This window comes from Cervus elaphus, chromosome 13 (genome assembly GCF_910594005.1).
Source record: "Cervus elaphus chromosome 13, mCerEla1.1, whole genome shotgun sequence".
Taxonomy (NCBI): domain Eukaryota; kingdom Metazoa; phylum Chordata; class Mammalia; order Artiodactyla; family Cervidae; genus Cervus; species Cervus elaphus.
In genome coordinates this window covers 10,818,069-10,842,451 of record NC_057827.1, presented here as the reverse complement: position 1 = coordinate 10,842,451, position 24,383 = coordinate 10,818,069, and the positions used below count along the sequence as shown (strand labels likewise).

At 49.7% G+C, this 24,383-nt stretch overlaps 1 protein-coding gene across 2 annotated transcripts in view; it reads right to left on the bottom strand.

Moving 5' to 3' along the window:
* Positions 1 to 24,383, bottom strand: part of ADAMTS17 (ADAM metallopeptidase with thrombospondin type 1 motif 17) — a 393,159-nt gene that overhangs the window by 9,463 nt on the left and 359,313 nt on the right. For both annotated transcript variants that reach the window (XM_043922552.1, XM_043922553.1), the window contains exons 20-21: positions 12,948 to 13,152; positions 9,164 to 9,316 (exon numbers count right to left, since the gene is read on the bottom strand). In XM_043922552.1, the coding sequence (XP_043778487.1) occupies positions 9,164 to 9,316; positions 12,948 to 13,152 (358 nt within the window). The remainder of the gene's footprint in view (positions 1 to 9,163; positions 9,317 to 12,947; positions 13,153 to 24,383) is intronic.

Here is a 24,383-nt window from a genome sequence, read left to right as displayed (position 1 = left end):
AAAGAATCTGCCTGTGATGCAGGAGACCCCAGTTCAATTCCTGGTTCAGAAAGATCCACTGGAGAAGGGATAGCCTACCCACTTCAGTATTCTTGGGCTTCCCTTGTGACTCAGCTGGTAAAGTATCCGCCTGCATTGCAGGAGACCTGGGTTCGATCCCTGGGTTGGGAAGATCCCCTGGAGAAGGGAAAGGCTACCAACTCCAGTATTCTGTCCTGGAGAATTCCATGAACTGTATAGTCTATGGGGTAGCAAAGAATCGGACACAACTGAGTGACTTTCACTTTGGGTTATGCAAGATTTTAGCTGCAGTCCTGAGGGCTGCTGTTCACATAGCTCTGGGCTGTGAACGGCATGTGCTCACTCGGAAGAACCTTTGAGAACGTCGGGTGTTCGCGTGGCCTCCTGGGAACGGGGGCTGAGCCAGGCCCGCAGAGGCTGCTTCGAGTGTCATGTGAGGGGACAAACAGGCTACAGAGTAGCCTATACACAAACCACCCAATTTTTGTTCAGTTCCTATGGGGGTGTATGTACCTATATCAGAGTTTGGAAGACAAACCACTGCAAAAGTTTACCATGCCATCACTTGGTTTGTGGGGCTGGTTTTTTTTTCTGTCTTTCCAAGCAAGATGGAATCACCTATGTAATTAAACACAAAAGTGGAGAATTCCACCAAGGACCCTTTGGTGCAGCTGCCACCTTCCAGGCCTGCTGCATTTTCATTTGGGCCAAGGGAGTGCCTCAAATGCCCCTGGCCTAAAATCCACGCAGACCTACCCACTCCTTGGCCGGCGTTTCGGCAGGGATGGTCAGTGCAGGCAGGACAGGCCTGTCAGCATGCTGCATCCCCCCTTACTAGCGGTGTGACCTCAGGCAACTTACTTCACCTATATAAGCCCTGGCTTCCTTATTTGTAGCTTGACGATAATAAAACCTTCCCTATAGGATGATTTCCAGGGTTAAAGACAGCTTAGAACAGGTGCCTGGCAGGGAGTTTGGGATGGACAAGTGCTGCTACTATTGTTAAGAACAGCAAGCACAGGGCCAAGAGCAGGGAGAGCTGGCCAGGTGTCCCTGGAGCCCGGGAAGGTGCCCTGAGTCACTGGTCCGCTTAGCAGGTGCAGACATCCACCTTTGCCTGGCTCTCGGCAATGATCAGGCAGCGTAGCCACATGGCTTGCAGGAGCACAGTTAGAGGGTGACTTGGCCCGGAAGACACACGTGATTCCAGAGAGGTTGCAGGGCTGCAGCCCCCTGTAACCTGAGCTCGTGGCATTAAGGGTAACAGGCACAGACGATGACTCTCACCTCTGTCGGCCTCTGCTCAGCCCCTGTTTTAAGTAAACAGCAAGGAGACCACAGTGTCTACTGATAGCATCGAATTAGCCCCAAGCATCACTGTGAAGCCATTATTTAGGCTTTTAAAAACTAGGCAAACAGGTCTATAAAAAACCAGATCTGGTTTTGTGTGAAGCACTGTCACTGTTGGGTAGTTTTTTCAAGCCACTCTTGACATTAACATTTAATGTGGTTCCCCAAGCCTCAGGAAACCAAGACAGAAGAGGCGCAGTAATAAACCCCAGGGAAAGCTCCTTCTAGATGCCCTGAGGGAGTGCAGACCCCCAGGCCCCGTCTCCAGCAGTGCCTGCAGCGGCCCACCACACACAAGGCCTGGGGACCTGCCACCCATCCTGTGGGTGGTGATGACAACGATGCTGGTGGGGCTGGCAGTAGAAGAGCGGCAGGGCCCACTCTGCCCGCCCGCCTGCTGGTGGCGGGCGTGAGGCTCATACCCGTTCTCATGACTCCTCCTTAATCGTCATGCTAATGGCCACTAGGGACGGGGAGGCGCTCAGAACACAGCAGGTGCAGAATCAGCGTGTCCCGACTGCAGGAATGGGGTCTGCAGGCCACAGCACTGCCTGCAGGGAGGCGGAGCGTGAGGCGCAGAGACCCACGTCCTCCTGTGATGCAGCCCCAGGCCGCCACCCAGCTGCTGCCTGAGGCGGGCACGCCTCCCGGAACCTCCTCCCCGCAGGGAGGGACCAGGCCTCTCACCACCAGGGGTCCGGCTCCATGACACCTCTGCCAGGGTGAGCTCCTCTCCACTCCTCCCAGTTGTGAAATCAAGACCATACACGACACCAGATCCCAAAGCGATGTTGTGAGAATCAGCTAAAGGAAGTTTTAAGAATCTGGGGAAGAGGAAACTGCGACGCGCATGTTTATTACACACACAAGCTCTGGCTCCTACAGAGTGGGGGACGGGCAGGGGCACCTGACACAGGCTCTGGGGTGAGCAGGAGATGGGGTGAGTGTGCAATAGTGCAAGGATGAACCCCCACATCACGGTGTGCCCATACCATGCTCTTACTGAGCCATCATCTGAGGGGCAGGACAGTGAGGGGGCCGGGGAAGGAATCCCTTACAGGAACTCCATTTTCTGCTTGTGTCTAAAAGGCCCTGGGATGGTAAAATGTCAAAAGATTTGACAGATTTCCCCCCAGACTTGGCATGAACAATAAAAACCTCAGAAGCTGTTGAAACCTGAAACAGCATGTTTAAACAATGATGAAAATCCCCATCATCTTTGCTCCTGCCTTGAAACTAGAAATGCTTACACACACACACACACACACACACACACACACACACAACCAGTTCCCCTTTCAACTCATACTTTCTTTCAAACTGTTTTTGAAATCCTCAAATCCTTGAATCCTAACCGCAGCCCTAGCTTTGGGTTCCCCCTGCCTCTCTGCATTTGCATCCTGCTGACCTACAGGTTCTGTGTGGGATGCTATGGGACCCAGAAGGCCGAGGTGACCCCCATGACTTGCAAGGACGGGTTGTCGCAAGAGCTCTTGCTTCTTGCTCTGGACGGGCGCCGTGAGCACAGAGTGAGCCAGGGCCGCAGAGGCTAGCTCACTGTCTCCCCCTGGGCAGGAGCTGCCCCCAGTGTGGTGACAGAGCTCTCCCAGCTAGCTCCTCAGCGATGGTTAGAAAGGCCGTCCACCCCTCCTACAGAGGATAGCCTAGGTGCCCAGCAAATGCTGCACAACTGTCTCCTGCCCCAAGCCACGCTGTCATCAAGCGGAGCCCCAGGTCAGAGCACGCGCTGTTTCACGGGGTTCAAACCACATTCAAAGAACTCATCTCCTAAGACATAAATAGTTTACAGGCCTGTACAAGAAACATGATTCGGACCAGAGATGAGAGACGTGGGTGTCCTGGATAATGGTGGTGAAGATGATGATGACAAAAATGCTGAAGCCAGGCAGTGTCCTAGGTGCCTTATGTGAATGCCCTAGGAGGTGGGTACCCCTAACGCCATCTGACAAAGGATGATGCTGGTTCAAGGTTATGACATCAGGAGGGCAAGGATATACCCCTGTGTTGTCCTGAAGAGGTGCCCTGCTCTGAGGTCGCTGACAGCGTGTGTTAAAACCGAAGTGTTCTTTAGAGATGGCAGCTTCTCTGATTCAGTGGCCAGGTCTATGGTTAAAACCTAGGCTGGCATGTGAGGCAGGCACCCCCACTCTCTGACCTCTGATTCCACACAAAGGAGGCTGATCTGCGGAAGCACAAAGGTGAACGAAGGACAGTAGGGGGACAGAGGGGGCAGAGGCACAGGCCTTCAGACTATAGCTGACCCTTGAACAACTGGGTGTTATTCCAAGCATGATGTGCAGTTGGTCCTCCAAGTCCTCAGTTCTTCTGCATCCAAGGATGCCACCTGGAGCATGGACACTGAAATATTTACTACTGGAAAATATCTGGGTGTAAGTGGACCCCGCAGTTCAAACCAGCGTTGTACAAGGGTCAACTGCATTCAGTTCACTCCCATGCAGGCACCTCACCTGGCAATTTCCAGGGACCCTGCTGCCCTACAACAAGTTCTTCTCTCTCATCTGAGCAGGTGTGGGCCCTGGACTTTTCTTTTAACTTCATGACCCAGTGGCCAGCTCTGCTCCCCCTGACAAAATGCTCCAGACCCAAGGGATATCTACCCCACTCCCTCCTGCCCTACTCAGAAAAGCACTGAAGTCTGGTGACTCTCCTTTCACTTCTGCCTACACTCCCGAGAGCAATATGAGATAGAGGATCTCCTGATCCCTATCTGTGGGGCTTCCCTGGTGGCTCAGATGGTAAAGAATCCGCCTACAATGCAGGCGACCTGGGTTCGATCCCTGGGTCAGGAAGGAAGATCCCTTGGAGAAGGGAATGGCTAACCCCTCCAGTATTCTTGCTTGGAGAATTCCATGGACAGAGGAGCCTTATGGGCTACAGTCCTGGGGTTGCCAAAAGTCTGACATGACTGAGCAACTACCTTTTGTGGGCTTCCCAGATGGTGCTACTGGTAAAGAACCCACCTGCCAATGTAGGAAATGTTAAGGGACTCGAGTTTGATCCCTGGGTTGAGAAGAGCCCCTGGAGGAGGACATGGCAACCCACTCCAGTATTCCTGCCTGGAGAAGCCCATGGACAGAGGAGCCTGGTGGGCTATAGTCCATGGGGTCGCAAAGAGTCAGACATGACTGAGCAACTAACTCTTTCACTTTCACCTGCTTGCAGAGTGCTGGCTGTCTGTGTTATACAGTTTCACACATCCCAGAAAAGGGCCCTAGTGTCTCCAATGCCTCTCATGCCTGGTCTTGTATGTTCAAGTTTCTTTTAGTTAGGACTCAACTGTTTATTTTACAAATAAGGGGAGACAACATGCATGATCTCCTATAGGGACAACAGATTTATACTACAGTGTAAATGACTAATACAAAACCCTGGTGAGAGCAGGTTTTGATTGGTGAGTTGGAGAGAGAGTGGATAAATACTTGACTTTACAACAAGCTTATGATTATGCTGCTTAGACCTGAGGCATGTAATAGTTTATCTCCTTCCCATTTCAAAATAAAACCCAAGCCTCTAATATTATTATGCATTTAAAGGAAAGGCGGATTAAGAGCCAGAAGGCAAGGACCGGACTCTTAGCCCTGCCATTTTCTAGTTATGTGACGTCATGAAAAAATCTCATATCACCACTCTGAGCCTCAGTTTCTTCACCTGTAAAATGGGGATACGGTCAAATGAGGGAATGTGAGTGCAAATGGTTTGTAAATTCTAGAGACCTGGTGAGTGTCAGGACCACGGTCAGTGATCCCAGCAGAAGTAGCACCACTCTCCACCAGCACTCCATTCAGGGCTGCCCCCCGCCAGGGGCTGTGTTCATACCTGCCAGGGGACTCGGTGTGGCCTAGCATCTGTAGCTGGCTCTCTGTCTCCTGTATCTCCTGGGCACTGTCCATCTTGTCCCCTCGGTGCCCAGCACAGCAGGGGCTCAGGAAATGCTGGCTGAATCACAGTGAACTTGGCTGCAGGCCTCCAGCAAGTGGGTGCCCCACTGGCCCCGCAGGCCAGGCTTGCAGGGTCGGGGGAGCCGTCAGCCCCAGCACAGGAAGTGCAGGCTTCAGAAGTGGTGAAAAGCTTTCTGGAACAAGCCCCCTCATGACACAAGGTCTGCCTGTTTCTAAGGCCATGGAACTTGAGCTCCCATCCCCCTGCCCACAGCTGCAGAAGGTTATCTTACTGCTGTTCTGGGAAGGCACCGACACGGCCTAGTTTGAATGAGAGGCTTTCCCTGACTTCTTCCTGGGGCTCTGCGGCTGCAGGCACGTGCGTTTTTACGGCTTCATTTGGTCTCCTACGGCCTCTGGGACGTGCTAGGGCTCAGGCGGGAGCGGCACACCTGGGGCTACCCCAAGGCCTCAAGTCAGGCCAGCCCCCTTCCAGGGCACCTCCACGGGACCAGGAAGTCAATGGTCACTTTGACCTTTTCGGTAAAAGGGAACATACTCTTAAAAGAGTCAGTGCTCTTCATTAAAACACCATCTATTATAATCCCTCCAGAATAATTTGTTTCTAATTCTTTCAGTGGTGATTAATCCCATCATTTCAGTGGTGATTAATGCCTCTGGTTTGAAACTGTAACATCTCAACTTTTGATCAAAAGTCATGCTGCTCTAGAAAGAAATGTGATTTCCTCCTCTTCCAGTTTCAGTGGCACTCTCTTCCGCAGCCCCCACCCCTCCCTCATTCTACCACCAGGCTGAATACGTAGGCCCAGCATTTAGTGGGAGAAAACAATGATTCCCACAGATATGGAAACAGCTTGTATCCCAAGAGGGCAGGCAAACAGAGCACAGCGGTAGCCATGCCCTCGGCAGGGCTGGGAAAGTGAAGCAGGTTTCTGGATAGGTCTCCAGTTAGGGTTCAGCCGTTTGCTGAAGATGGGGGAGGGGGAGGGGCCCCGAATGCCCTCCAGGCCTGCCTTGCCTCAGCCAGGCTCTGGGTGCGGATCTCAGGCCCACTCTATCAGCTGGAGGAAGGGAAGCTTGGTCCCGCTCAATTCAGGAAGTGCAGGACGGCACCTGCAGCTTGTCCTTGGGCTGGCCTGTCCATCACCTCCCTGGAGACAGGCTCATCTTTCTCAGCAGCATCTCTGGGTCAAGTGATGGGAGGCTGCTTGGACGGAAGATGTCAGAGCATCCAGATACACTGCACCGGGATCTAACAACGCTTGGGCTTCTTTTTACTTTCCTGCTGGGCAACTTGCTTGCTGCCTTCAAAGTCTGGCATGTGGGAGGTCTGGACGCCAGCTAGAGGAGGGTCACCCACAATGACTGGATTGAAAGTGCATCAGATTCCAATTGTGTGACGGCTCAGATGGTAAAGCATCTGCGTGCAATGCAGGAGACCTGGGTTCAATCCCTGGGTTGGGACGATCCCCTGGACAAGGAAATGGCAACCCACTCCAGTACTCTTGCCTGGAAATATCCCATGGGTTAAGGAACCTGGTAGACTACAGTCCATGGGGTCACAGAGTTGGACACGACTGAGCAACTTTACTTCAAAAATAACGTATCAGAAAGCAAATCCAGGCTGAACAAGTGACAATGTTAGGGGACCATCATCCCCTGGAATCTGCTTCCATCAGTGCCGTCACCTGGTGAGTGAGAATGAGGACCCCATGGGACTCGTATCCTTCCCGCGTCTCCAGAGCAGACACAGGGAAGCAACAGGCGGATCTCTTCTCCTGTGCAGGGATGGGGTGGGGGGCGTGTGCCGGCACACTCGTGGTGGCAGCTGCAGAAGGGGGCAGGGGTGAGCAGACAGTCGGGGTGGGGGTCTCCTGGTTCAGTTCTATGCAGTCGCCATCCCCACCAAGCCTTGTTTCCAGTGTGTGCACACATGCACACACACATACACACACACGCTACCTTCCAACTCAGCGTCCCTATAGTTCTCAGCTGGGAAGAACGAGGCTGCCCTGGGCCCTGACTCTGGCCAGACCTGTGGGGAGGGAGTGGCTGGCACCAGTCCAGGGCTTGCCCCAGAGGCTGGATGCATACCAATTGGAAGCCACTGGATGCCAGCCCTGGACAGAGGCCCTGCACATCCCCTTGGTCTCTCTTGTTCTCACCGCCGGAGACAGCTGATCAAGCTGGCTGTGGCAGAAAGTAGGCACTGCAGCTCTCCAATACCTTAGTGTCCGGAAGGCCAGGAGGCGTTATGCTTCATGGCCTGGCTAGGGAGGTGAAGGTCAGCTGAAGACTCTACTTCCCTGGAAGCCATGCGCAGTGGGCTCTGTGGGGGGCAGTTTGCCAGAATGTGTGCCCACGTCCTTGGCCAAGGAGGGGCCAAGTGCTGTGCTGAGTTCCTCGGCATTCTTTACATCCATCCTTGGACATTCTGCTGCTCCCAGGACCAGGGAGTTTATGGCACTCAGGAAAACAAAATGTCCACCTGGTCCTCAAATCCAGAGTGATCAGAAGCTCTGGCAAGGCCCATCCACAGAGCACCCACCACGGAGACTTGGGACCCCACTGTGTGTCCACCCGGTGGATGGAGCTCTGAAGTGGGGCTCAGGACTGGACTCTGTCAGAGAGCTGGGGCCAAGTTGCTTAACCTCTCTGCACCTCTGCCCCTTCTTCTGTTACGCAGGGATCAGCACGGGAGAGGACTGCTGGCAGACGGGTCACTGTACAGAGGAACCAAGGCTGGGGCCCCAGACCCCCAAGGCCCAGCTGATCCCTCCTCACCTCTCCTCCTGCCCGGGGATGCCCGTGACCATAGGAGTTGCCCTTTAGCGATACAGGCTGCATTCAGGATGGGACCACAAGGACCCTTCGAATAACGGCAGCTTTATTCTAATTCATACCTGGACATATGGAGTCCAGACAACGCTATTCTGCCTGGCCAGACAGGTAAATTAAAGCCCAAAGTGGCTGGAGGAGCCTAGGGAGACACAACAGCCCCTGCTGGGCGCCAGGTCATGAAGGCCATGTGCAGGTGGAGGCCAGGTTGCCAGGTTTTCGTAGAAAGGCCCAAATCCAAATTTCCAGGTGAAATTTCCCATTTTTTTAAACTGTTAGCAATCAACTCTAAACTGTTCCCACCAGCGTATGGCCTTTGAGCATAGATATCAATGGAAGCAAATGGAGCGCTTCCAGTTACTGAGACCAAAAGGGAACAAATGCGCTCCAGGTTCTCACTGTAAACTTTCATCAGAAAATCAGACAGAAGAAATATTACAGCATTTGGAAGAAGACTCTAGAACACTCATGGATGGTTCTTGGGGTGACAATGGTATCCACCTTGGGTATGCGGCAAGGATATCAGATGAACGAATACAGGAATAACTAGCAGGGAACTTTCATTCACTTGAACACTGTTGAACTCCCCTGCCTGAGGCCCTGGGAGATGGCCTCCTTTCCTCACCCCAGGGCCCTGTACTTTCCCCTCAAGCATCATCTGGCCCTCGCCCAAGGACCCTGGGGACAATGGTGCTCTGTCTGCCCATAGGGCCTCTGTGTCTGCCTGGGGACAGACTCCCAACCGTTGAGGAGGCTCTCTCAATGGCTGGTGACCAAGCCCACTGCAGGATGCATGGGTCCCCTTGGCACTCTTTCCTGCTTTGGGGGTTCTCGGGGCCCTTCTGAATGGACACTGTATGGAGTCACCAGCAGGTGTGGAGTTGGGAGAGAAAGTGAATTCACCTGGTGAGACTGGGACCATCTGGTTGAACTGGGGCCCACGGTGAGAGGACTGAGCCCCTTGAGTCACCTCTGCTTCCTGGGTGGGATGAAAGTGCAGGCACCGTACTCACCTTGGACCAGCTCCCAGTTTTCCACTCGTAGCAGCCAGAGTAGTCCTCACAGGGCTCCTCGGCTCTCGGCCTGGTGGACGCATCGCATTTCCCTTGGGAGTTGGTGCACGTCACCGTCCGTTTCTGGGTCCCTTTACCACAAGTGGCAGAACACTGCAAGACACCACTCGGAGACTGAATCCAGTCAGGTCCATCCACACCTGTTAAGTGCCCACCAGGTACCAGCCCCCACACTGAGGATGCAAGGATGAGGATGCTGTTTTCTGTCCTCAAAAAGCTCCTGGTCTTTCTGAGTCTTATGCACACGGTCCCACCCGGCTCCTCCCAGCTGGCCTCCAGGTCCTGTGATTGGCCTGAGCCATTCTGGAGTAAAGGCACCAGTTCAGCGGGGTGGGGGGGGTGGTGGTGGAGGAGATGGACAGCAAAGCCCCCGGTGACTCTCAGAGAAGGTGCCTGGCAAGCCCCTGGGTTTCATGTGAACGCCAAGAATGGTAACAGGGTAATGTTCCCTCTGCTTTTTTACTTCCTGGGAAACACAGGAAGAGATGGTGTGGGCAGGGCACCCAAACAGAGGAGTGATGTGTGAATCCTCAGAGTTTCCCACACCCCTAGGTAGCAAGATCCATGGAAATGGAGACAGAGCTGGAGAGGTGACAAGGCACAGATGAGGCAGACCTTGGGGGGTGGGGGTGTCTGGAGCCCGCCGGGGAGGTTCCCAGCCCTACCCTCTGGGCTGGAGATCGGCTGGTGCCTGGCTGACAAGTGAGTGAGTTCTTACTTGTCTCAAAACAAAGCATGAGGGAACTTAAACTCTGGCTCCGTAACTACCTGGAGGGGTGAGAAAGGGTGTGAGGTGGGGGGGGGGGGGTGGTAGATTAAAGAGGGAGGGACATATGTATACCTGTGGCTGACTCATGTGGACAGACCCCAGAGGCCAACAAAATATTGTGAAGCAATTTTCCTTCAATTAAAAATAAACGAGTTTGGGGAAAAAAAAATCACAAAGCACAAGGAAGAGAGGACCCTTGACCCTGGGAGACATAACTGACTTGATCAGTAAGCAGAGGTGACCTGGCCGGGGAACCTGGGGAGCCCACCCTCTGGCTCGTCGTGTGGGGAAGCCCACCACGGAGACAAAAATGCAGCCGGCAGAAATGGTGGGCTGAAGGCCGGGTTCCGTCCAATGCACAGACACGAAGAGACCCGGGACATCCTGAGGGGGACTCACAACAGCTGGGTGGGGCTACCCAGCAGCCGCAGAAGCAGGAGTGGGCCCCAGCAACTCTAACTTTGGTTCTCCAAAAATATGGGAGGCTACATCGTGATTTTTCTTGAGCTACAACAAACTTGACTTTTCACAAGTTCCACCATGTCCACTGGAAAAACGCACATAAAGGACAAATGTTCTTTATATTTGTTATTAACATTTATCTCAAAATGTTATCTAGTTTTATTTTTCCTATGAATTCAATCTAGCTCTCCATCTGAAGGTCCTTTTCTTGTTTTATTCATTTACTTTCTTGAGACGAATTTAAACTGGTTTGTTTGAGAAGAAATACACGTTTCATAGGTCATTATGGTATCATTGGAGGGTGGGGGTTGGAAGAGCACCTGCATTTGCTCTTGCGTGTGGGTTTTAAAGGGACTTCGGATGCAAGGGGCCAGTCCCTGGCAGGCTTTGCGCACAGGCCTCCTGGGGCAGGAGACATGGGGCTGGGGATCCTGGGTTATCGTGTTAAAGGGCTCGCCTTCTGCTTCTCTGTTTGGCAGTGCTTTCTGACCATTTTAGCAACTCCACGCTCACCATCCGCTCCACAGGCTCCTCCCTGGTACCAGCACCCACACCACCAGCTCCTTCTGCACCTAGGGGCCTACTCACCACTTCTGCCCAAGTTCCTGCTTTTTCTCTCTCTACTCTGCGTTCCTTGCCTCATCCCTTGAATTTCAAACACTCAATACCCAGCCCACTTCTTGACCAAATCCTGGCCTGGCCCCCTTTGACCAGCAGCCTGTTGGTGGGAAAGCCTTTAGGTGCTGTAGGCTGGGGTCACCTTGCAAGGGACCTGGGAGGGTGATGTTCAGTTTCTCTCTTGGTTTCTGATCCAGGGGTGTGAACCAGAAGTCAAGGACAGGAGATAGTTGTTACGTTTTTCTTCCTTTTAATATTTGTTCCTTATTCTGAAGAAGCGGGGAAGAAGCTGGGGACTCCTGGTGCCAGTGGTCAACACTGCCGGCTGAATACAAGCAAGCCCAGCAATAAAAACTCACCCACTAGAAATTTAAACCCATTTGTTTCCGGAAGAAGTGTTAGAGGGACTTCCGGATGTGGTAAAGTGGTAGGGATACCAATTTTGTGAGCATCTCAGGAAGGAAAGATTTGATTCTGCGTCAAATGTTTAGAAAGAAGCATTTTGAGCCTTGGCTGAGGCAGAATTAGACTGATTGGTGTGGATACTATTTCAGGATTAGCGTCAGGCAACGCACAGATATGGAAACAGAGATGGAGACATTTTTAAAATCTTGCTCCAGCCGTCTCACACTTTCCAAAGCAGTGCTCTTCAATACTATAATGACACTTGGTTATGTCAGGCTTGTTTATTTTGGTAAAAGGCATTTTTTCTTTTCCCCGTAAGAGTCCTATAGGTGGAAAATTTATGGTTTTGGTCTGATTGAAACATAAATCTTATTTGGATCAAGAACCAGGTGATCAAGGCCCTAAGGCTCATGGCAAGGGAGAGAGACTATACACCTGCCCCTAGCTTTCCAACTACCCTCCCTAAAAGAGCACTGAATGTTAAACTTCTCAACCTAGGTACATGTAAAGAGAAAAAAGTTAAAAAATTTAAACTTCCCTTTCCCCAAAATATCTTAAAGGGTAGGCAAAAACCTCTCCTCTTTAAACAGGTACATGTCATGATCTGCCTAAAAAGTAAACTCAGTCACCCAAGGGCAGACTTTTCCTTCATTAAAAATGGGCTGAATACTTTCTTATTCAAAATAATTCCAACTGTTTGGCAATAGAAAGGAACTTTAAAAATACTTTCCACACTGAAGAGTGTCTTGGATTTAGCCTTTCTGACTTTCCTAGAACACGTCTGATGGAAGACCTCAGGGAAGCTTGCCCTTTATTCAGCTATTTTTTTGTTTGTTTGTTTTATAGCCAAACAATCAAAATCATTAATGCAAGTTCACTGCAAAGCCTTGAAGGATGATATTACCAAAGATAAAATATTTCCAGGATCAGTCTTCAAAGTTAAAACTTAAGGTTAATTGACCTCTTTCCAAAATGTGACATGGCATGAGATTTGTGACTCCTACTCACACACTAAAAGCTGTCTCTCCCAGCATCCGCCTGCCTCTTGCAAAGGTAGCTCCACCAAGACTGCCATGGAGCTGAAGGGGAGCCTCTGAAACCACTTTCCCAGCCTGACCACCCTACAGTTCCAGAGTGCTCAAAAGAGATGAAAATGTATATATTTGTCTAACCACCTACCCATCTCCTATCCATCCAACTATCCATCCCTCCATCTATATTTACAAGAGAATTCTCACAGCAAACAAACCAAACAGTACTGTGATGTATATTAACAAAAATACACTATCCATGGTTTTTTGGCCATGTTGAAACATCAGATGGAATTTGAGAGTATGTGACCCAGAACATGGCTTTGAGCTGGCAGGGTCTGGTGAGGATATTCCTGGGGATGTGTCACAAACAGCACGGAGGAAAAGGGGCCATTTGGGGTCCCTGCAGACAAGGTCCCAGGGCAGCCCAGGCACCCACCTGTGACCACTCCGACGCCTCCCAGATGGACAGGCAGTCCTGGCCCTCGCAGCTCTGCACGGGCGACGGCCGGGGCACCGGGCAGTAGAGGGGCCGGGTGGCAACGTGCGTGCCATTCTGCAGCTGGTACACACAGGTCACTTCCCGGTGCTGGATGCCCTTCTCGCAGGTCGCCGAGCAGGGGCTCCACGGGCCTGCTACCCACCTGCCCAGAGAAAGACAAGACAGTGAGTGGACAAAGGGCCTTCCAGACAGATCGTGGGCCTGCTGTGGGAGGGAAGGAGGCAGACGCAGCTTTGCAGTCGGGTTTGGAGACAATTCCAGACTATCAGAGCTGTCTGAGTAGAGTGGTTCAGTGGTCTTCTCAGCACAGAAACCTTTCTGCACCCCACTCCCCATGTCAGACTCTTATTGAACCTACGTCTCCATCCTGCTGTCTTGGGCCATCTTTGTTCAGGTATGAATGGACACGAATCGGGCCACATTCCAGCAGAAGTTTTGGGTGACTCTATGCCTTGTCTCTCGCTCTTCCTGCTCTCTGCCGTGAGAATGGCAGGTCCAATACAGGGACGGCCCCACTGCTGGGCTCTGTCATAGCACGATGCTGTTGTATGCCACTGAGATTCTGGGGTTGTTCGTCACTGCAGCAGAAGGTGACTGGCACAGCCCTCAACGGAGGACGCCCTAGCCCCGGCCCAAACACACCAGGCCTCCCTGCTTTCCAAAGGGTGGCGGGCCCTCCTGAGTGGGGACTGTCCCTCTTGAGGAGGCAACTTGGGATGGACAAAGTCTCTCGAGAGTGACTAAGCTGCTGAGGCCACCAGCTGAAAGTGCTCAACTATGACTCTACCTGCGTAATGTTTCAATGATCCCAATTCTGTCAGGTCTCTGCTGGCCTTACGGTGCTGGAAAGCAGCGAGGCAGTGTAGGAACCATGATTTCTCAGGACACAAACAGGGCTTTGAATGTCCTTCCAGAGACTCTCTGTGCTGTGGTCCCTGGCATGCGTGTGCGCTGAGTCGCTTCCGTCACGTCCGACTCTTTGTGACCCTGTGGACTGTAGTCTGCGGGGCTCCTCTGTCCATGGGACTCTCCAGGCAAGAATGCTGGAGTGGGTTGCCATGCCCTCCTCCAGGGGATCTTTGCTACCCAGGGACCGAACCCCCATCTCCTCCACTGCAGGCGGGTTCTTCACCACTAGTGCCACTCTTGCGAGCCCCAATCGTGGCAATTCCAGGAATGCGCTACTTGACACAACAGCGCCGTCTGGATGGTGAGTGCTGAAAACCACTCGGTTCTCACAACAGTCAGACCCAGATCCCACCTGATGAGGCCATCCCCCTTGGAGACACTTAGGTGCTGGTGATGAGGCAGAGAACAAAACAAAGCCTGCCTCTGAATCTTGGGGACAGATGGTAAACTGATGAGCAATTTACAACAGAATAAAACATAATGTAACAGAACGTATGAAAACTGACTGAAGGTGAAAGTGTTAGCTGCTCAGTCATGTCGGACTCTTTGCGAACCCCTGGACTGTAGCCCACCATATAACATGTTCTATATTACAGACAGACAGAACATGCCACGCCGTAATAAGTGCTTCAGAGGAAAGCAAAGTGGCACGGGGCGGACGGGGCAAGGCGAGCATTAGCACTGTTTTGTCCAAGGTGGGGGATGGCCTGCCATGGGCAGCGCCCGGGAGGAAGTGAGGCCGGAGCCCCGTGCTTTCTGGGAGAAGATGTAGGCAGAGCGCACAGCAGGTACAAAGGCCCTGGAGGCGGCATGTGCTGGCCTCCAGCACACTAGGGCCGAGGGCAGCCGGGAGCAAGTGTGGCTGGGCAGGGGGTGAGCAGGAGAGGGCGGGACCCGAGAGGCCACAGGGGGAGGTCACGCAGGGCCTGGCGGGCTGCTGCCTCCTGCTTGAATAAGATGAAGTCTGGGCGGGGGGGGGCGTTTAGAGAGAGGAGGGCACGCCTCTCCAAGGCCACCCTGGCTCCGCGTGGCAGTAAGCCGACAGTGGGTGAAGGCCGCAGGGAGGGCAGGGTGGAGGCCACTGCAATGGTCTAGGTGGGAGACAAGGGTGGCCTGGACCAGCTGGGGCACTGGAGGGTGTTGGACTAAATTTTGAGAAGACGGGGCTACCCAGTTCCATCCCGACATGGTTCCCCCTCATCCCTTAGGGCAAGCTCAGGCCACCTCATCTAGAGCTCATTCCAGACCCCCTGGCAGAGCTCATCACTTGGTCCTTCACAGCCCAGGGACTAACTGCAGTGACGCTCCTCTCATCAGACCTCTTGCTCATGCTACGAAGATGGAAACACAGTGCCAACCTAGGGAGTGAGGACAAGCAGCATACCACCTGCAAACTACTTATGGCAGTGCCTGGCACACTGCCTTATAACGTAACCAGTATTGTCATTATTCTGTGTCTCCCTGGTGGGAAATGAAGAGTTCGCCGATGGCAGGCAGCCTTGCTCCCATTTCAGTGCCTGACAACTGCTTGAACACTTCTGAAAGATGTGAACCAACTTCTATCCATTTCTCCTAGTCCTGGTCTTTAGAGTACAAGAATTCCCTCTCAACTATCTGAAGATAGGTCTTTGGTTCCCCTTTTAAGTTTTCTCTTCTCTTGATCAAAATAATGTACAGATTCTCAATCCGTTCTAAGTCTCAAGTCAGTCACTGCTGTTTTTAAGATGGATTGATATGTCACAGATAGAATGGTCCCGATGTGACTTGATGTGGCAAGAGAATGTGCTGGTCTTCTCCTTAAATGGGGACTTGTTTTCAAGAACGCTCCCCAACTCTGCACCATTTCCTTTCTTTCTTAAAGCAACCACACTGACCTCTGCTAGCACCTACTAGGTTTTTCTCTCAAGAACTGACTCTCAGCCAAATCTCCTTTGTCCTGACCTTTTGCAAATATAAACTTTGCAAATATAAATGTTAGGTTTCAGGTTGAGGTCAGGGTGTTGTGCTGACCTGTGAAATGGCTTAGAATCCTGCTCCTGCCTTTTGCATTTGCTGTGGCCCAGGGAAGCACAACACATCCACACTGTGGGATACTCATGGGGTACGCAAACACTGCTGTCATACTCACGGGGCCCTCATTGCCCTCGGCGTGCATGCCACTGCCATGGGGTGCCAGCTTCTCCACTCCTGGGCACACAATCAGAGCATGTGTCTAGGGAATGTGGGTACCAACTCTGTTCACACAAAGGTCACATCCAGGACACCTGGGGAGACAGGGAACTGCTGGCAGGGCTCAGCAGTCCTGCCCCGGGGGCTCCTCCTAGCCCACCACTGTCTAGAAAGTCAGGTCTGTGGGGATCGGATTCCCGCAGAGCTGGGAGGGACTGCCAGCCTCCCAGGTGCTTCTCTCCTTTACCTCTAGTATCTGTTGTGTGCTGTGCTTAGTCGCTCAGTCGTGTCCGACTCTTTGCAACCCCACGGACTCCCGCCAGACTCCTCTGTCCATGAGATTCTCCAGATAAGAATACTGGAGTGGGTTGCCATGCCCTCCTCCAGGGGATCTTCCTAACCCAGGGATCGAACCCAGGTCAGTGTTTGATCGGATTCTTTACCATCTGAGCCACCGGAAGCTGGTACTTTTCAAAAGGATGACAGGATGGAAAAGAGCTCACGTACCCCTTGTCCTCTTTCCAGAAGAATCCTCAGATCCATCCCTGCCTGAAACACGTGTCGAGCCACGGACAGGAGGGCTCTGTGTCGTGGGCACACCTGCTATAGGTTACTGGAACTATTTTTCAGCTGGGCCTTCTTGCTCCTGAACTTAACAAACACCTCAGTGAGGAATGGGGATGAAAAGTGGTCTTCCTAAGACTTTTCTTTTGGTGACAGAAAGAAACCACTTCCGCTGAAGGGCCTCGGCCACATGAGGCCCATGTGGGACACGGGACGACATCACACACCTGGACATCAGAGTCAAGTCCCATCGATCGCAAGTCTGTTAGCTTGAGAAGGGCCGACAGTTCCACACAACTATGTGCACTACAATTACAATGCAAACCTGAGCTTTTTTCACTCACATCCTCCAAAAATCTTAACAGTGACATTCGTTAGCCGAGTTTGAGTTAGTAGTTCTTCTTAAAGGCAATAAAACTGTAATTCTTGATGAAGCCACCATTAATACTTCCATAAGTCAGGCCCCTGCCCCATTCCCACAGGGTCAGGTCAGCCTCTCCTATCCAACCAACACAGACGCATCTCCTTTGTACATGTGCCAAGTTCAATCATTCTAATCAGGCAGTTGTCTGCTTTTATCTGTGGTTTCACTTTTCTCAGTTGGATCATTCTAATCAGGTAGTTTTCTGCCTTTTTCTGTGGTTTCACTTTCCCCAGTTTACTAGCAGTCAACTGCAATCTGAAGACATTAAATGGAAAATTCCAGAAATAAACAATTCATAAGTTTAAACTGTGTGCTGTTCTGAGCAGTGGGATGAAATCTCCTACATCCCAATCAGTTCCACCCGGGATGAGAACCATTCCTTTGCCCAGCTTATCCACACTGTATAGGCTCCCTGCCGCTTAGTACAGGAAATATATAGTATGTAAATATCTGCAGGGATCAGTACTATCCTGGGTTTCGGGCATCTACCAATGGGGCGCTTGGGGTGTATGGCCCATGGACGAGGGGGGACTACTAGATTTTGGACAGCTCTGTTACTACCTGACACCTGGTATTTTTTTTTTTTTTTTTTTACTGCTGTCACAACTGCTATCAACTTAAGGGCATAAAAAAATACAGACTGATTATCTTGCACTTCTGGAGGTAGAAAAACTGACGTGGATCTCAAGGGGCTAAAATCAAGGTGCTGCAGGGCTGGTTCCTTCTGGAGACTCCAGGAAGACTCTGTCTCTTTGCCTTTCCCAGCTTCTACACACTGCCCTGAGTCCCTGGCTGGTGACACCTTCTTCTGTCTTCAAAGCCAGCAAATCAGGTAGAACTCTTCTCGCACTGTATCACTCCAACCGTCTCTTCTGCTTCCCTCTTCTGTTTCAGGACCCTTACGGTTACACTGGACCCACTCAGATAATTCAGGAAAAACCAGCTGACTAGAAACCTGTATTAATTTGCTAGAGCTGCTACAAGGAAGTGCCACAAGCTGGGTGGCTTAGAACAGTTCAGTTCAGTCGCTCAGTGGTGTCTGACTCTTTGCAACCTCGTGGACCACAGCACGCCAGGCTTCCCTGTCCATCACAAACTCCGGGAGTTTGCTCAAACTCATAACCATCGAGTTGGTGATGCCATCTGACCATCTCTTCCTCTGTCATCCCCTTCTCCTCCTGCCTTCTATCTTTCCCAGCATCAGGGTCTTTTCCAATGAGTCAGTTCTTCTCATCAGGTGGCCAAAGTATGGGAACTTCAGCTTCAGCATCAGTTCTTCCAATGAATATTCAGAACTGATTTCCTTTAGGATGGACTGGTTGGATCTCCTTGCAGTCCAAGGCACTCTCAAGAGTCTTCTCCAACACCACAGTTCAAAAGCATCAATTATTCAGCACTCAGCCTTCTTTATGGTCCAACTCTCACCTCCATACATGACTACTGGAAAAACCATAGCTTTGACTAGATGGACCTTTGTCGTGAAAGTAATGTCTCTGTTTTTTCTTTTTTTTTGTCTCTGTTTTTTAATACACTGTCTAGGTTTGTCACAGCTTTTCTTCCAAGGAGCAAGCATGGCTGCAGTCACCATCTGTGGTGATTTTGGAGCCCCCCAAAATAAAGTCTCTCACTGTTTGCATTGTTTCCTCATCTATTTGCCATGAAGTGATGGGACCAGATGCCATGATCTTTGTTTTCTGAATGTTGAGTTTTAAGCCAGCTTTTTCACTCTCCTCTTTCACTTTCATCAAGAGGCTCTTTAGTTCCTTTTTGCTTTCTGCAATAAGAGTGGTGTCATCTGCATATCTGAGGTTATTGATATTTCTCCTGGCAATCTTGATTCCAGCTTGTGCTTCATCTAGCCTGGCATTTCTCATGATATATTCTGCATATAAGTTAAATGAACAGGGTGACAATATATACCCTTGGTGTACTCCTTTCCCAATTTGGAACCAGTCGGTTGTTCCATGTCCAGTTCTAACTGTTGCTTCTTGACCTGCATACAGATTTTGCAGGAGGCAGGTATGGTGGTCTGGCATTCCCATCTCTTTAAGTTTGGCATTTCCAACTCTTCCACAGTTTGCTGTGATCCACACAGCCAAAGACTTTGGCATAGTCAATAAAGCAGAAGTAGATGTTTTTCTGGAACTCTCTTGCTTTTTCTATGATCCAATGGATGTTGGAAATTTGATCTCTGGTTCCTCTGCCTTTTCTAAATCCAGCTTGAACATCTAGAAGTTCTTGGTTCACGTACTGTTGAAGCCTCGCTTGGAGAATTTTGAGCATTTCTTTGCTAGTGTGTGAGATGACTGCAATTGTGTGGTAGTTTGAACATTCTTTGGTATTGTCTTTCTTTAGGATTGAAATAAAAACTGACCTTTTCTAGTCCTGTGATCACTGCAGACAGAATGAAAATCACAAGCACAGAAAACTAACCAAAATGACCACATGGACCACAGCCTTGTCTAACTCAAGGAAACTATGAGCCACACCATGTAGGGCCACCCAAGACAGATGGGTCATAGTGGAGAGTTCTGATGAAAACGTGATCCACTGGAGAAGGGAATGGCAAACCACTTCAGTATTCTTGCCTTGAGAATCCCATGAACAGAATGGAAAGGACACTGAAAGATGAACACCCCAGACTGGTAGGTGCCCAATATGCTACTGGAGAAGAGTGGGGAAATAACTCCAGAAAGAATGAAGAGATGGAGCCAAAGTGAAAACAATGTCCAGTTATGGATGTGACTGGTGATGGAAGTAAAGTCTGATGCTGTAAAGAGCAGTACTGCATAGGAACCTGGAATGTTAGGTCCATCAATAAAGGTAAATTAGAAGTGACCAAACAGGAGATGGCAAGAGTGAACACCAACATTTTAGTAATCAGTGAACAAAAATGGACTGGAATGGGCAAATTTAATTCAGATGACCATTGACCATTATGTCTACTGTGGGCAAGAATCCCTTAGAAAAAAATGAACTAACCCTCATAGTCAACAAGAGTCCAAAAAGCAGAACTTGGGTACAATTTCAAAAATGACAGAATGATCTCTGCTCATTTCCAAGGCAAACCATTCAATATCACAGTAATCCAAGTCTATGCCCCAACCACTAATGCCAAAGAAGCTGAAGTTTAATGGTTAAATGAACCTACAAGACCTTCTAGAACTAATGCCAAAAAAAGATGTCCTTTATCATAGGAGACTGGAATGTAAAACTAGGAAGTCAAGAGATACCTGGAGTAACAGGCAAGTTTGGCCTTGGAGTACAAAATGAAGCAGGGCAAAGGCTAATATAGTTTTGCCAAGAGAACGTACTGGTCATAGCAAACACCCTCTCCCAACAACAGAAGAGATGACTCTACACATGGACATCACCAGATGGTCAATATCAAAATCAGATTGATTATATTCTTTGCAGCCAAAGGTGGAGAAGCTCTATCCAGTCAGCAAAAACAGGACGGGGAGCTGACTGTGGCTCAGATCATGAACACCTTATTGCAAAATTCAGACTTAAATTGAAGAAATTAGGGAAAACCACTAGACCATTCAGGTATGACCTAAATCAAATCCCTTATGATTATACAGTGGAAGTGACAAAAATAAATTCAAGGGATTAGATCTGATAGAGTGCCTCAAGAACTATGGACTGAGGTTTAGGACATTGTACAGGAAGCAGTGATCAAGACCATTCCCAAGAAAAAGAAATGCAAAAAGGCAAAATGGTTTGTGAAGAGGCCTTACAAATAGCTGAGAAAAGAAGAGAAATGAAAGGCAAAGGAGAAAAGGAAAGATAGACCCATTTGAATGTAGAGTTCCAAAGAACAGCAAGGAGAGATAAGAAAGCCTTCCTAAGTCATCAATGCAAAGAAATAGAGGAAAACAACAGAATGGGAAAGACTAGACATCTCTTCAAGAAAATTAGAGATACCAAGGGAACATTTCATGCAAAGATGGGCACAATAAAGGACAGAAATGGTATGGACCTAACAGAGGCAGAAGACATTAAGAAGAGGTGGCAAGAATACACAGAACTGTACAAAAAAGATCTTCATGACTGAGATAACCATGATGGTGTGATCACTCACTTAGAGCCAGACATCCTGGAGTGCAAAGTCAAGTGGGCCTTAAGAAGCATCATTATGAACAAAGCTAGTGGAGGTGATGGAATTTCAGCTGAGCTATTTCAAATCCTAAAAGACGATGCTGTGAAAGTGCTGCACTCAATATGCCAGCAAATTTGGAAAACAGCAGTGGCCACAGGACTGAAAAAGTTCAGTTTTCATTCCAATCCCAAAGAAAGGCTTAAAACAACAAGAATTTATTCTCTTACAGTTCTGGTGGCTGGAAGTAAAAAAATTAAAGGGCTGGCAGGGTGGTTTCCTTCTGAGGACTCTGAGGAGTGTGTTCCATGCCTATCTTCCACGTTCTGGTAACTTCTTTGGGGGGAGACCTATAACAACCTAATTCCACCTGCAGCCCTAACTTTCCATTGACATGTAACCTAACATTTTCATGAGTTCCAGTGATTAGGATGTAGACATCCTTGATGGTCATTATTTTAAGTATACATCACATTAATAGTTCTGAGAAATTTTATCTTCTATTCAAAATTCAGTTTCTATTCAAGTCTTGATTTAAGACTTAAAATAGGTGAAGATCTCATGCAATGTTCTGAAATGTGACTGTCTCACAAAGAAACAATGGCATCTTCAGGATCACATTCTACTGACACAGTTATTTTAGGTTGAATATAAAGTGAATCTTCAAGATAGATAACCAAAAAGAATACATTTGTGGATCATTCATTTTCAGCAACTTCAAACTGTAAAAAAAGTGTGAGCTGTTGTATTTCAACATAACAAGTGTTTAAGATAGCAAGTGGTTTGTCTGTGGGGTCAGTTTTATCCATCTCCAAAATGGGTCAGTAGTAAGGATCTGGCATTGACTGAGCACCTAGTCTGTGCCTGTCTCTCATCCAGGAAAGTTAGCTAAATTAATCGAGGTAAGGTAACTAGTAAAGTAATGCTCAAAATTCTCCAAGCCAGGCTTCAGCAATACATGAACCGTGAACTTCCAGATGTTCAAGCTGGTTTTAGAAAAGGCAGAGGAACCAGAGATCAAATTGCCAACATCCGTTGGATCATCAAAAAAGCAAGAGAGTTCCAGAAAAACATCTATTTCTGATTTATTGACTATGCCAAAGCCTTTGACTGTGTGGATCACAAGAAACTGTGGAAAATTCTTAAAGAGATGGGAATACCAGATCATCTGACCTGTCTCTTGAGAAACCTGTATGCAGGTCAGGAAGCAATAGTTAGAACTGGACATGGACCAACAGGCTGGTTCCAAATAGGAAAAGGAGTATGTCAAGGCTGTATATTGTCACCCTACTTATTTAACTTATATGCAGAGTACATCATGAGAAACGCTGGGCTGGATGTAGCACAAGCTGGAATCAAGATTGCTGGGAGAAATATCAGTAATGCAGATGACACCACCCTTATGGCAGAAAGTGAAGAGGAACTAAAAAGCCTCTTGATGAAAGTGAAGGAGAGTGAAGAAGTTGGCTTAAATGCAACATTCAGAAAACTAAGATCATGGCATCTGGTCCCATCACTTCATGGCAAATAGATGGGGAAACAGTGGAAACAATGTCAGACTTTATTTTTTGGGGCTCCAAAATCACTGCAGATGGTGATTGCAGCCATGAAATTAAAAGATGTTTAAAGTTATGACCAACCTGGATAGCATATTTAAAAGCAGAGACATTACTTTGCCAACAAAGGTCTGTCTAGTCAAGGCTATGGTTTTTCCAGTGGTCATGTATGGATGTGACAGTTGGACTGTGAAGAAAGCTGAGTGCTGAAGAATTGATGCTTTTGAACTGTGGTGTTGGAGAAGACTCTTGAGAGTCCCTTGGACTGCAAGGATATCCAACCAGTCCATCCTAAAGGAGATCAGTCCTGGGTGTTCATTGGAAGGACTGATGGTGAAGCTGAAACTCCAATACTTTGGCCACCTCATGTGAAGAGTTGACTCATTGGAAAAGACCCTAATGCTGGGAAGGATTGGGGGCAGGAGGAGAAGGGGACGACAGAGGATGAGATGGCTGGATGGCATCATCAACTTGATGGACATGGGTTTGGTTCCAGGAGTTGGTGATGGACAGGGAGGCCTGGCCTGCTACAATTCATGGGGTCGCAAATAGTCGGACACGACTGAGCGACTGAACTGAACTGAAGGTAACTAGGTGTCTGTATGTGATTGTCTGAGCATCTGTTATAGAGACACACAAATTCCAAGCACAGAATCAAATACCCTACAGGTAAAATACCACAGCATAAAAAGAAGGATGTGAGACAGCCTGGAAGCTCCAGGAAGCTGCAGGGAGGTAAAAGAGATTTTGGCTACTGGGATGCCCACTTTGTCCAACCTCATCCCCTCTGTCCTCCAGACACGTGGGTATAAACTTCATGCCAAGCCCTGAATCAAGGGCTTGGGCACTCAGCTCAGTGTTCTCACCTTCATAAAGCTCAGTCAAGTGTGTGATCCTCGGGGGAGAGGGAAACAAAAAAACAGGCAATGTCATCACTATCTGATAAGTGCAGTGGACAAAATGGAGCTTAAGCTGGGTGGTGAAGGTCAAGGTGGAGTTGGTCAAGCAAAGAAACAGGGCTCAGGACTCTGAGAGCGAGCACCTGCCCATGAAATGTCGAGCAGCAACTGTGAGTTTGGGATGACCAATCCTAAAGGATACTTCAGGGTGGGTAGGAGGGAAGGTGCCTTGGGGGTCTCCGGTGATTGTGTCCCCTGGGGCAAGATAATGGGTTTCACCAAGGCAGCAGAGAAATGGAAAACAGGCATGCTGATACAAGCCTATGAAAGGGTGGAGCTGACAGGGCTGTGGGTACATGGGGTCGTGGAGAGAAAGGAGGCAAGAGTCAAGCTCAGGATTCTGACTGGTTCAGAGGATGCTGGTGGTGCCACCGCTGGGAGGGAGAACACAGGGAGGGGAGTTGGCCTGGGGGCAGAAGGGGGGTGTTATTGGCAGGTGGCTGCTAGGCCACCCAGTGGTGCTGGGAAGGGTCTGCAGGTGCAGTTCTGGAGGTCAAGGGTGCCCCCTGATGGGAGACACAGGGTTGGAAGTCAAAAGCAATAAAGTCCTTGTAGACAGCAAGGGTATGAACGACTCATCCGGGGAGCTCACACTGGAGGACAGGGGGCAGGGCTTGGGGAGTGCAAGCACCTGGGGTTGGACTCAGTCATGGAAGGCCCTGAGGAGTGGGAGAAGAGGTGATCAGCAGGCCA